Source organism: Sinocyclocheilus rhinocerous, unplaced genomic scaffold (assembly GCF_001515625.1).
Source record: "Sinocyclocheilus rhinocerous isolate Xijiao unplaced genomic scaffold, SAMN03320098_v1.1 scaffold1600, whole genome shotgun sequence".
Classification (NCBI taxonomy): Eukaryota; Metazoa; Chordata; class Actinopteri; order Cypriniformes; family Cyprinidae; genus Sinocyclocheilus; species Sinocyclocheilus rhinocerous.
This window is the reverse complement of record NW_015665129.1, coordinates 284,114-296,598: the sequence shown is the minus strand read 5'-3', so window position 1 is coordinate 296,598 and position 12,485 is coordinate 284,114. Positions and strand designations below refer to the sequence as shown.

Below are 12,485 nucleotides of genomic sequence, written 5' to 3'. Positions count from 1 at the left end.
AGTGTCTCACACAGCTCCGGGGGGTGAACAAAGGCCTTCTGTAGCGAATCGATGCGTTTTTGTAAGAAAAATATCCATATTCAAAACGTAATAATCACTTTAATCTAGCTTGCGCCAACAGTTGTACACAGAAGCAGCTCCGGGCTGATGACGTATGAGGTCGGCGTTGCGCATGGGCCGGTGAGTCTCGTGAAAACCATCGTTTTGATCTCTCCCCTGCGCTTCCGCGTTCGTCACTTCTGAGCGGCGCATGCGCAAAGCCGACCTCATACGTCATGCGCCCGGAGCTGCTTTTGTGTACAACTGTTGGCACACGCTAGTTTAAAGTGATTATTACGTTTTAAATACGGTTATTTTTCTTACAAAAACGCATCGATTCGCTACAGAAGGCCTTAGTTCACCCCCCGGAGCCATGTGAGACACTTTTTTTTTATGGATGGGCGCTTTTTATTTCACTTCTTTTGGACTGAAGCACTGCAACACCCGCTGACTGCAATGATAGAGCTTGGAATAGCCAGGACAATTTTTAATATAACTCCGACTGGATTCGTCTGAAAGAAGAAAGTCATATACACCTAGGATGCCTCGGGGGTGAGTAAAACACAGCCTAATTTTCCTTTTTGGGTGAACTAACCCTTTAAGCGTCACATGATCCTTCAGAAATCATTCTAATATGCTGGTCAAAAACATTTCAATGCTGAAAACACTTTATGGAATAGAAAGTTAAAAAGAACAGCATTTATTTGAAGTAGAAATCTTGTGTAATAATTTAAATGTCTTTACTGTCACTTTTGATTAATTTAATGCATCCTTGCTGAATAAAAGTAAAATAAATAACTCAATAAATATCTTTTACCCCAAACTTTTGAACGGTAATGAAAATCACACAAAGCTTACACTCATCTCTGTTGTATGACGTTCAGGAACAAACACATACGAGGAGGCAGCAGCATACATCCAGTGCCAGTTCGAGGATCTGAACAGAAGAAAGGAAACAAAGGAGATCTACACACACTTCACTTGTGCCACGGACACCAAGAACGTACAGTTTGTGTTTGATGCGGTCACTGATGTCATTATCAAGAATAACCTCATAGAGTGTGGCCTCTATTGAAGCATCATCTGTCTGCTAAGGTAAGTGCAGCGAAAGAGAAAAGGGCCTACAGGACAGAATGTGAGGACCACAGTGGAGCGTTTTCACAGTGTGCATATTTATCTGTGCATGTTTTCACAAGGAAATCATGAATCATCAATATTTGCACTTATTTTTTTTTCTAAATTTAGAATATAAAACCATGCGTATTGAAACCCACAGACCACTGGTAATTTTAAAAGCATGAAATGTGTTCATTTGAAATGTGTTTCATATATTTTATTATTATTATTAAGACATGTTTTTTATTTACAGTTATTTATGGAAGATTTCCGAGGTTCACTGACTGGTTGTTCCTGGTTTTGTCTGTTTCCTCTGTTGGCGAATAAGCGAGAGAGACTTCCTCCCCACTGCATGCACTCTTCACACTAAATGCAGTAGCTATGCCCATGGACATTTTTTCCCATATCATTCGTAATGACAATCTGTTATGAACATTATTTCTTTGCATGATACCACTATGCATAGATCATAATCCACAATAGACAGTAATATGTGTCTATGTACTAACCTCAGTTGCATCAAATATCTTTGTTTATGTTTTTTTAACACAGCAAGCAACAAGATTTCGATCTGAGTGCTTTTAATAACAATGTATCGGTTCTTATGGGAAAGTTACCATTTTGCCATGTCTTTCATAGCAATTACTTAGCTAATTTATTCATTTTTAGGTCTGTCTTTTAAGTTTGCATATATTTGCATACTTCTCCGAATTAAGCCGCTAGTGTGAGAACTATTGTTGTATATTGTGTTGTATTATTATCATACCTTTAGTAATTCACAGCCCAATCACACAGCAACAGTGCACTGTTTATTTTTTCACTAATTAGACATGGATCACTTTATATAACACTTTATATAACCCACTATTTTTGTATCTCTTGAAGACCAGTATAGGTGTGAACAAATGTTTTTTTACAGATACATTTCTGAATGGTTCAGAAATAATGACCCTCTGTTGGGTCAAGAACACGTGGGAACAAATGCCATGAAAACAGAACATGATGGCCAGATTTTACAAGACTTGTTTGATGTGCTTTTGTTTAATCCTGTGGATTTCAGTATTTTTAAACAAACTGACACAATGTGATCTGGTTTTTAATACCTGTATTTAATCTGAAAAGTGTTGACATCAAGTCAGATGTTGCTTCCAGAACATGCCAAACAGCCAGAGTTACCTGCATGTGCAAGACCGATATTATCCATATATTATGTAAAAAGTATGGTATTCCAATTCTGGTACATTCATGTACTCAGTCTGGATTCATGTAACAATCTGTGATTTCTTTACTATATCACTGTGCGTTACTATTTCAGCTATTTGAAACATGAAAGTGCAAATGAACAACTAGCTTTAATGATAGCACTGAATCACTAATATCCTAATAACCTGGTTTGTTTAATTTTCTGAAAACCCTTTTTTGAGTAGTATTTAAAACCTGTTTTGTTTTATGGGCTTTTCTTATCATATGTAACTCTCCAAAGTACAATGTCAACAATTGCTGCAGTTTTGAAAAAAATACATATATAATCAAATTACCTTTAAGGAAACATATACAGTAGTATATACTAATCATGATCAGAAATGATCTACAACACTTGAGTTGAAAATAATCTTTTAATTTTAGTCATTGATGTTCAAACAATGAAGGCAAATTTTGACTAAGATCATACCTAAACGTATTTTATTTGTCTTGTTTTAATGAGACTTTGTATCTGATCTAATACTTCAAATGTGCAATTGCCATCTTTGGATCTTTTATTTCCTATTATTCCACCATTTCTCTGATGGTGCCTGTGGCTCTAAATATGTATATATGTGTAGTCTCACAATTGTTCGACATCTTTAATACTCATTTTTGCTGTAATGAAGACACCTCTTTTTGATTATATAATACTCTTAGCAAAAAGTGTTTTGTACTGTGGTTCATTCAAAATTAGCTACGACACAAAGGGTCTGTGTTTGAAAATCCCAATTAAAACAATGTAAGGTCAGTGTTTTGTGAAAGTAGCGCAATTACAGTAGCGCCAATGGCCAGCCATTTAGTAATTCAACACCAGCAACCAGTGAAATTGATGCAAGTCTTTATTTCATGTGCCTACATTTACATTCCAGAACATCTCCACAAATTCAGACCTCAGGTTTTAAACAAAGCAACAGGCCATTCTAGAATTTTCACTTGTTACTGTAATACTGTATCATAAATATATAGATTTATGTCTCCATGTATATTTTATATAGAATCTTTTTTTAAACAGATTTTTTTCTTACTCTTATTTACAAAACATACTGCCCTACTGTATTTGGGGCTGAAAAATAAACATCTTTCATATATTGTGTGAGCTGGCAGAATTCAAACAATCACGTCTTGCTGATATGCAAGTTTTAACTCTCTCAAAGGAGACCAGATGCTGTACATATAAGAATGTTTCTAATTGCTACCATAGGACCTGATGGGGTCCCACTTCAATTTCTTTAATACAGCAACATTTAATTGCATAAAATTTACTTTTCTTTTTCTGGAAATGAATGGAAAAAAACATCTAACAGTCAAACCTCTATAGGTTTAACATTAAATACATTGAGAGGAAGCTTCTCCACAAGCATCAATAACTCGTAGCATCAAAAGTCCCCTTTCTTTTGTAATCCTTCTCTCGTTGTCTCTACTAGTGGTTTGACAGGAAATGTGTTAGAGTCCCTTGGCAGGGCAGAGGCCATTAGTCTAATCTGGATCTAGTCTCTGAGGTTTGGTCAAGTTGTTGAGCTTGTTCTTTGGCCGGGGATCCGCTGACCACACTTGACTGCTTGCTGTAGAGTTCACCTTCGTGCCATCTGTGGATGTTCTTTTGTTACTGTAGCAACTTCACCAGAGTAAATCCAATCATGCTGGTGGGGATGGGACAGAAAGATCTGGAAAAAGTCAATTATTAAAAAAAATTCTTGTTGAAATGATTTACAGAACTTTCTGAAATCCATCTACACTGGAAGAGTGGAAGTGTTATGCCATCTAAGCATGTTTACTACTACGGACCATGCTGATGTTAGAAGTATAGATAAAAATACTACTACTACTGAAGGCGATGGGAGTTATTTACTTATATAACGTTCCGTTTGCATCCAGTGTAGACGGAGTAAGAATCTGCTTTGTTTTTTTTAGGGAACATACCTTTGAAAAAGTAGATTGTGTTTAGAACAGACCGCAGTCCTTAAGGTTTTCTTTGATGATAATGTCTGTCACAGCGTTAAACACGATCTCGACATTCTTTGTGTCCGTGGCACAGGTCAGGTGTGCATAGATCTCCTTCACTCCCTTCTTCATGTTCAGATCTTGAAATTGAGTCTTGATGTAGTTGCTGGCATCTTCATATGTGTTTGAACCTGTAAAATTTGGATATTCAAAATCATATTTGGTGGGCATATTCAATAAAGGTTGTTAAGACTGTTGTGCATTTGTATTTACAGTTCCGGTACCACCAAGTGTTTGCTCTGAGCTATGATGCTCATGCATACTGTTGAAGATGAAAAGTCATTTCATTCATTTACTCACTTTCATGCCGATCTAAACCTGTTTGACCTTCTATCTTCTGTTGAGATGAATTTTTGAAGAATATTCTGATGACTATTTCAATATAATGATGTGAATGACTGTGAAGTTACAAACATAATGCAAAAGCACAATAAAAGATCCATACCAGCCAAAAGAAGCCACATCAGAAGCAGACTGAATTGAAGTCATTATTCATTATTCCCTTCCTCACTTCCAGTGAGCTGTTAACCATTGTGAATAATTCAATGAGTTCATTTAAAAGATCGGGCTCAAAAGAAGGATTAATTTGTGAATCAGACATTGTCTCATGAACGTGCCAAGGAGAGCTACAGCTAGGGCAAATCAAGATTACTAACTTAAATTTAAATCTGTACCACACACAAAGCTATCATATGGTTTCGAAAAAGTGACAAGACCTCTTTTACGATACTTTTGTGGTTCTTTGCTGTCATTCTGTAGCTTCATAACCCCAGTCCTCATTTGCCTTCAGTTAATTTAAAAGAATGCCCAGGATGCTTTCTTTAAAAAGTTTAGAAGTTGTGTTCTACAGAAGAAAGGCATACAGATTTGGAACGAATTGAGGGTGAGATCATTCAATTTTGGGTAAATTACCGTTTAAAGGTGGTGTGTTTATTTTTATAGAGACCTCACTCACCATCATATTCGGGAAAACAGATACTCAGGTGGACTTTCTTGATCTTCTCCTGGAAAAGATCTTTCTTGTTGAGGAAAAGCACAATGGAAGTTGTGGCGAAGAACCTGTGGTTGCAGATACTGTTGAAGAGATGGAGACTCTCATGCATGCGGTTCTGGGGGAAACGTGGGAAATAAGACAACAGTATAAGTTGAGATGCACTGGTAAAGCTTAAAACATCAGTATCAAATCCATTGTTTGGTCTCTGTGATATTTGTAATGTGAATGATCTTGTGTTCTTTGCTGATTAAGGGATGTGTAAGGACTGCTCTTCTCTCTTTGAAATAAAGGTTCCAAAAAGAGGTTTGCTCTGCGATGCCATAGAAGAACCATTTTTGGTTCCACAAAGAAGGTTTCAGTGAACAATTTTTAAAAGAACCATTTTTTCTTAGTGCGAAGAACATGTTAAAAAATCAAAAGAACCTTATTCCACTATAAAGAATCTTTTGCTCAATCGAAAGACTCCATAGATGTTAAAGGTTCTTTATGGAACCAATAGACGGCAATGAAGAACCTTTATTTTAAAGAGCGTTGCCTAAAGATGAGCACTTACCACTTCATCATCTTCTACCAACACCATGTCATAAGCACTCAGGGCTCCACAGAAGATGATGCAAGTCACACCTTCGAAACAATGAATCCATTTCTTCCTCTCTGACCTCTGGCCACCCACATCAAACATCCTGCAGCCCAGTGAAAAATCATGAAATGGTTTCATTCAAAATGCTGGTTCTTTTTGCTCTAGTTACACAAGATCCGCTGAAATCTACCTGACCCTCTCACATGGACACACTGTAAAAAATGATATGATGAAAAAGCCATGACAACTTATGTTTTTAAGTTACTTTAACTCATAAAAATAATTTAAGCAATTTCAACTTTTTTTTATAAGTTATACTAGATTCAACTTGATTTTTTAAGTCAGTTTAATGTTACTGAAATTCAAAGAGTCCAATTTAGTTCAGTGAACTTAACATTTTAAGTTGTAGCTTATTGGCACTAACCGGCCAAATCTCTGAACATGGATTCATGCGCAGGAGTCAAATTTGTACATGAATTTAATATCAGAGTCCTTTCCAAGAAAAAAAAAAATATTCAGCAAATCTAGACATTAGACTCATGTTTGAAACATGAGACATCGTTCAACGTGGATGAGGTGAGTGAATGCTTGTGTAACATAATTTTTGGGAGATTATTGTTCATTTGAGCAGAATTAGTTATGTTCTGTCGTTGTTTTCCTCATAACTAGAAAATTTATGTTAAAAATTTTGAAATTAAGTTGAAACAGCAAATATTGTAAAGTCAAATGAACTTCAATAAAACAATTCAGCACTAGGCAAGATTTAAATTAGTGAGTTGAAATGACTTGTACTTTTAAGTTGATTTAACTTACAATTTTAAGGCAGCCACAAAACTTATGTTTTTAAGTTGAAAGGGGTGAACATTTTTTACAGTGCAGTCACACATTTTAGGTCTTCTTGAGTTTTTTGACAGTAGCAATTTTTGTGGCTCTCAGTTTTAACGTAGAGTATGCACAACAGTTGATTCAATCACATTAGCCAGGTAAGACACACCTGAAGTAGAGCTCTTTGCAGGAGAACTGTTCCTCAATGATACCAGTAGTCTTGACTCGAGATCTCAGCACATCCTGCTCAGTGGGGAGGTAGTCAGGTTTGCAGATTCTGTCCATTTCGCTCAAGTAGCTGTTGGAGATGAGCCATAAATTTACAGACACACCTGAATTGTCCATCTGCTAAAGTCCTGAAAATCTCCAAAGCAAAACAACTCTGTACTATAGGGGTGCCACAGCGCTACAGAGTTAGGCTTCAACCTTAATTAAACATACCTGATCCAGATAATCAAGCCCTTCAGGATTATTTGAAAACCAAAGGCATGTTTGTTGAAGCAGGGTTTGAACTAAACTCTGCAGGACTGCGACCGTCCAGAAGTTCTAACCCCTGGTGTTCTGCATTCCCATAATACAAAGGTAATTATGGACAATGTAACCACATCCTCAGGCGCCAATGAACTGTAGGTTTTGCTGTCCCTGTTGAGTGTTGTACTTACTATCCTGCAGAGTCGTTCAGCTGGTACTCAGCAGCTCTCTCAAACGAGGCCTGCACACCCGTATCCTTCCATAGCCTCTTGATGACGTCTGCCAGCTCTGGAGGCATGGAGCCCTCCTCAATGGAGTCAGACAGGTTCTGGAGCTTCTGACCGTCCTCCTGTATGACACAAAGAAATGGGGCACTGTTAGCCATCATGCAGTGAGTTATTAATTCTTTCTATTATTTAATAAGGCACGATAAAAAAGGAAGTAGCAACATATCTTTTCTTCCTAATTGTTACATAAATCCAAGTGTAATGGATTATCGAGAAAAAAAAGTAGAACCAAAGACTTGGTTCTATACATCAGTTTTTGATTTGGTTTTAAGATGTAGAGTTTTCAGGGGCAGGGTTTAAGCAATCTAAATGTTTGGAATCAGCAGAGAAAAGTCTATTGATTTCAATTAGCCACTAATATACACCCTGTAAAGGTAAAGAAGGTACACAAGGTGTACCTTTTGAAAGGGTGAAAACTTTTGTACCTTTATTCTAGAGAGTGTAGATTGTGAACAGTTCATCCATGCATAATGTTTAATTTTTAAAAATGTTGAAATGAAAACAGATTTCCTTTCATGCCAAAATTGTGTATGTTGTTGTGTTTCAACGTGTGCATTTTGTTGGCATGTGAATGTCTACACACTAATCATTGGTCTTTTTGTGCTTTGGAGCTGTTTTGCAGACCTGTGCTGCTGGTGACCCAAAGTTGATGTCCAGCATCTCCATGCCTCTGATGATGGCCAGAGCAGATTGCAGGATGTTGCCAAAAATAATAGATCGAAACTCCATTTGTTCTTCTTTTGTATAACCACCTTGATGGAGAATTCTTGGGGGGAGCAACAGAGTGTTTTGATTAAAGTTTTGAAGCTGAGTACTGTACATACAGTACATATACAGAGCAGGCTTCACATTCACTACCATCTGTTGGTCACCCATTAGCATTACACTCTTAAAAATAAAGGTGCTTAAAAGGTTCTTCACAGCGATGCCATAGAAGAACCATTTTTGGTTCCGCAAAGAACCATTCAGTCAAAGGTTCTTTAAAGAACCATCTCTTTCTTACCTTTTTATAAACTGAAGAACCTTCTTTCGCCTTCTTTTTGTGAAACAGAAAGGTTCTTCAGATGTTAAAGGTTCTTTATGGAACAATTTAAACAAAAAGGTTCTTCTATGGCATCATGAAGCAGCACCTTAGTTTTTAAGAGTGTACAAGGGGTACAACATTGTATGCACTGACATTTCCCAAATGCACACCAATTGTTAAAGAAAATTTCAACTAGAATGCATGGATGAGATTTTAATTTCACTTCAGGTTGGATAAAATATATATCCTGAATTCTGTGCTTCCACAGCCTGTAATACAAACGGACTATTCTGAGTATACATTTTGGATGTTGCATGTGTTTAAACTCACTTCATCTGTTTTATAATGGTGCTCTTCCCTGACTCACCAGCACCTACAAGACAGAAAGAAAAATATGATGCAGAACAATGTATGAGCAACAAAAGAACAAATGAGGAGCCCTCAAATGCTCTTAAACGGAACTTCAGACAATCTTCCATCTAAATACCATCTATGACGTTTAGCTTTTAAATTGCTAGTAAATTTCACACATAATTACAAAGACACAGTAAGTAACACACTGAATTAAATGTGATGTTTTGAAGCCAAAAGACTGAAATAGTATTTTCCTGTAAAACATACTCCAGCGATTTTTGAATCATTTTTTACAGTGTACATGATGGTTACTGTAGGTCTTACGCGTTCCATAGTGCCTGAATTTAGTTATTTGAATTGTTTATTTTCTGCTCTGTGGATTTTGATTTTAATAATGAGGTCAATGTTAAGCGGTAGATGATCTGTTAAGAATAAACTAATAGATTGTCATTGATGGCCAGGTCAGAGGAAGGCTCTTTAACCTGCTTATAAAGTGACCCAATTGGATTTGTGTTAGGGAAAGCCTCTCAGAAGATCACTGACAATTTGATTCGTCTCGGAGCTTCAGTCAGTCCAGGGCAAGGGGGTGGGGTTCAACCGTCTCCCGTGGCAACTGTCACTCTTACGTGCCCTTTTTTTTAAATTTATTTATTTATTTTTTATTAAATACAAAATCTGAATACAACAAACTGGCATTAATTAGTATACAAAAAAGATTCTGGTATGGAAGGCTCAACACAATAGAATCATACTAAGCTCCAGACAAATCATATAATAAAACATTCCAAGAAACATAAAATATAAAATAAAAATAAATTAAATAATAAAAAATACATAATTACAACAAATTATATAATACAAACAAATTACGTAGTTTTACTGTTTTTGGATTTTTCATTTTACTAAGGGCTCATCTGCTAGCTGACTGATTGTTAAGGTTTTCCCAAATACATTTAATTTCTTCACAGATGAATCATGACTAACCAAAGTGGACAGCATATCTACAGCTAAAATAAATAAAAGAGGGGACAGTGGGCATCCCTGCCTTATTCCACGGCCAATCTGAAATCTTTGTGTAGTACCAAACGGGAGAGAAACGGAACTATTCATGTCTCTGTAAATCATTTTTATAACACTAGTAAACTGTTCACCAAAATTTTAAAGTTCTAAAGATCTAAAAAGAAAAGCGTGCTCTATCATATCAAAGGCCTTTTTGAAATCTAAAAATAAAATGAATCCATCATCCTCTATCAAGTGACTGTACTCCACCAAATCCATCACCAACCTTATATTATTATGAATAGATCTTCCTTTAAGAAAGCCTGATTGTGATTCATTAATTAAATTAAATCTTACGTGCCCTTAACTGTAGCCTTAAAGAGAACATGCGTCATCCCAGGTGGTCCATTCGAATGCTTAGTTTAGCAACTAGATTAAATTATGCTGTCTACTTCCTAATTCTCAGGTGTGAACGCATATCAGTACCATTATTACCACACTCTTTGGCCTTTATTGTGCAAAAAAGTCTAAAGTGATTTGCTAATTTATTGAGAAAACTCATTTCGATAATTTACTACACAGAGATGGAAGAGTATGTATCTATAATAAATTTAACTTCTTCTAATTTAGTATTTCAATGTTATTATTATCTGAGAACAGCAGGTTATGAACTTTCTGTTCAGACAGGAAGTGACTTATCAAGCTGCAAGAAATCAGGTCGGTACTTAATCAATGCATCTGTCTCACAGTGATTTGCTGAAATGGCTCACTGATGTAAGGTGTCTTGATGTAATAAACTGTTAGAAGCACTCAAACTGGCCTCCTTCGCTTTCCGTTTCCATTGGAAGATAAACTGAACCTGAGCTTAAGAGGATCGGGGCTTAAATCATCACAGTAATCGGATTCTGGTCTTATTGTCAATATGCCACAATTCACAGTGTTCCTCAGGTTGTGATCTTTTAAGACGACTTCATTTGCAGTGAAAATGTGGATGTGTTGCTGAAGTCAAGCTAGAATTGAACATTTTAAAAGCTAATTTAATATAAACTTTTAATTAGACAAAGATCATTCATGTTAAAAATGGTTAACAGAAAAAGAGCTGATGTGCATCACTTAATTCACATGCAAAATCATCTGAAATGCATTAGCACTTGCCAGTGTTGTAAATGCCATCAAATAGGTGTTATATGGTGCAAAATGGCATAATCATTTGTAAAAAATAAAATTAAAAAAAAAGTATGTAATCTCTGTTGTATTTTAGACAAACATGACAACTGATTACAATTGTGTCATTTATAATATAATTACATAACCCCTTGTTGTCTCAAATCCTTTGTAAGTCAGATTTGTCTTAACGCTCTGCCTCAGTGCATCTATAAATCTTAATCCCTGAAAAAATCAGATAAACAAACTTTCTCATAGGGTTGACTATTCTGATCGGTACAAGTTAATGTCAATCATCAAGGATGCATATATCTTATGTTCAGAAACAATTGAAGTTCTTCTAAGATGCTAAGATCTGCAGCAACTTCTTCCAACGTACTAGTAGTGACCACCTGTTGCAGGCACTCATTCTGGATGCAGAATCTCTTAACTCAGCACCAGTGGACTGAGGAATCAAACGAACACCAATTTCTTACCCAGCAGCAGAAGTTTGACAGTTTTTGCTTCTTTATCAGCATCTTCCTGGAGCTGTTTTTCCAGCTCTTTGGACTTCTTGGCCATTTCCTTATCCTCTGCGCTCGCTCCACTACCCATCTCGTCGTCTGACGCTTCCCTGTCAAGTTCCTCAAGGAAAGAAATTTTGCCGGCTTCCCCTGTGCTTTGCGGAGAGAGAAATGGATACAGGTAGCCCTGTACTTTGGATCACGTGGCAGGAGGAGGGTCGCAAAAGTGTTGATTCCACTTCTAGGTGTGACTGACCTACCTCGGGATGGACGAGTGGATAGAGACAGGCACAGAGACTGAAGCGGAATGCCCTGCTTCCTCCTTTGGTCGCTCTATCCCCTCTAATTCCTCCTTGTCCACCTCAAAAGTCTTAGCTTAGGATTGGGGAGGGCTTTGCTGATCTTCCTGTGTGAACCAGCCAATCCTATTAGCTCGGCTAACAAGGACAGAAATGAAGGTTGTAAAAATTAGGACCAATGCTTCAAGTGAATTAGCTTTTGACATTGATCAGATGATAATGTGTGATCAGTTGGGGCTTGTTTGGATTTGTGGCTGATATGGTGAAACTTTTGTGTGTTCTAGAACTGCTTATAACAATATTTGAAGTTTTAGAAAAATGAGCTTGAGCTTTTACAGTAATATGCATGTATAAAATCTGCTTCTTCTTCAGAATTTTTAGTTCATTGGCACCACAAAGTCAACAGTTTTCTTAACAATATTTCAGTCTGTTAAACTCTGATGTTGATTTAGTTCTTAGAGGTCAGAGGATGAAGGGTTTTGCTCTTGTCCTTGGTGGACTCTTTTGTCTGAGGGGTTGACACATGTATAGCATTCTCCAATTGACACACACACACACACAAACAGTTTCACGTGTTATGTATC

General features: G+C 36.7%; 2 protein-coding genes across 4 annotated transcripts in view; one reads left to right on the top strand and one right to left on the bottom strand.

The window, feature by feature from the left end:
• LOC107731160 (guanine nucleotide-binding protein G(k) subunit alpha-like) overlaps positions 1-4,069 on the top strand; it is a 16,597-nt gene extending 12,528 nt beyond the window's left edge. The window contains exons 8-9 of the mRNA XM_016542158.1: positions 924-1,134; positions 1,409-4,069. Coding sequence (XP_016397644.1) covers positions 924-1,114 — 191 coding nt within the window. The 3' untranslated portion in view covers positions 1,115-1,134; positions 1,409-4,069. The remainder of the gene's footprint in view (positions 1-923; positions 1,135-1,408) is intronic.
• Positions 3,385-12,015, bottom strand: gnat2 (guanine nucleotide binding protein (G protein), alpha transducing activity polypeptide 2). Of its 3 annotated transcripts, none has more exons than XM_016542156.1 (10): positions 11,863-12,015; positions 11,576-11,757; positions 8,913-8,955; positions 8,183-8,324; positions 7,463-7,620; positions 6,970-7,098; positions 5,949-6,078; positions 5,357-5,510; positions 4,321-4,532; positions 3,385-4,064 (listed from the first exon to the last, which is right to left on the bottom strand). In XM_016542156.1, exons 2-9 carry the CDS (start codon positions 11,691-11,693, stop codon positions 4,342-4,344), a joined length of 1,065 nt encoding a protein of 354 aa, XP_016397642.1. In that variant the 5' UTR covers positions 11,694-11,757; positions 11,863-12,015; the 3' UTR covers positions 3,385-4,064; positions 4,321-4,341. The 3 variants fall into 3 exon arrangements, with proteins under 3 accessions (XP_016397642.1, XP_016397643.1, XP_016397641.1); XM_016542157.1 differs by having other exon boundaries at positions 11,576-11,752; XM_016542155.1 differs by having other exon boundaries at positions 11,576-12,015.
• Between the last annotated feature and the right edge of the window lie 470 nt (positions 12,016-12,485).

What these genes read in the sequence shown, in the direction of transcription:
- gnat2 (XM_016542155.1), bottom strand. Translation starts at nt 11,693, where the DNA reads ATGGGTAGTGGAGCGAGCGCAGAGGATAAGGAAATGGCCAAGAAGTCC. An exon ending in TGTCAAACTTCTGCTGCTGG is followed by an intron (nt 8,956 to 11,575) that starts GTAAGAAATTGG and finishes TCTGTCTTGTAG; the next exon opens with GTGCTGGTGAGTCAGGGAAG. An exon ending in TGGTAGAAGATGATGAAGTG is followed by an intron (nt 5,511 to 5,948) that starts GTAAGTGCTCAT and finishes CGTTTCCCCCAG; the next exon opens with AACCGCATGCATGAGAGTCT.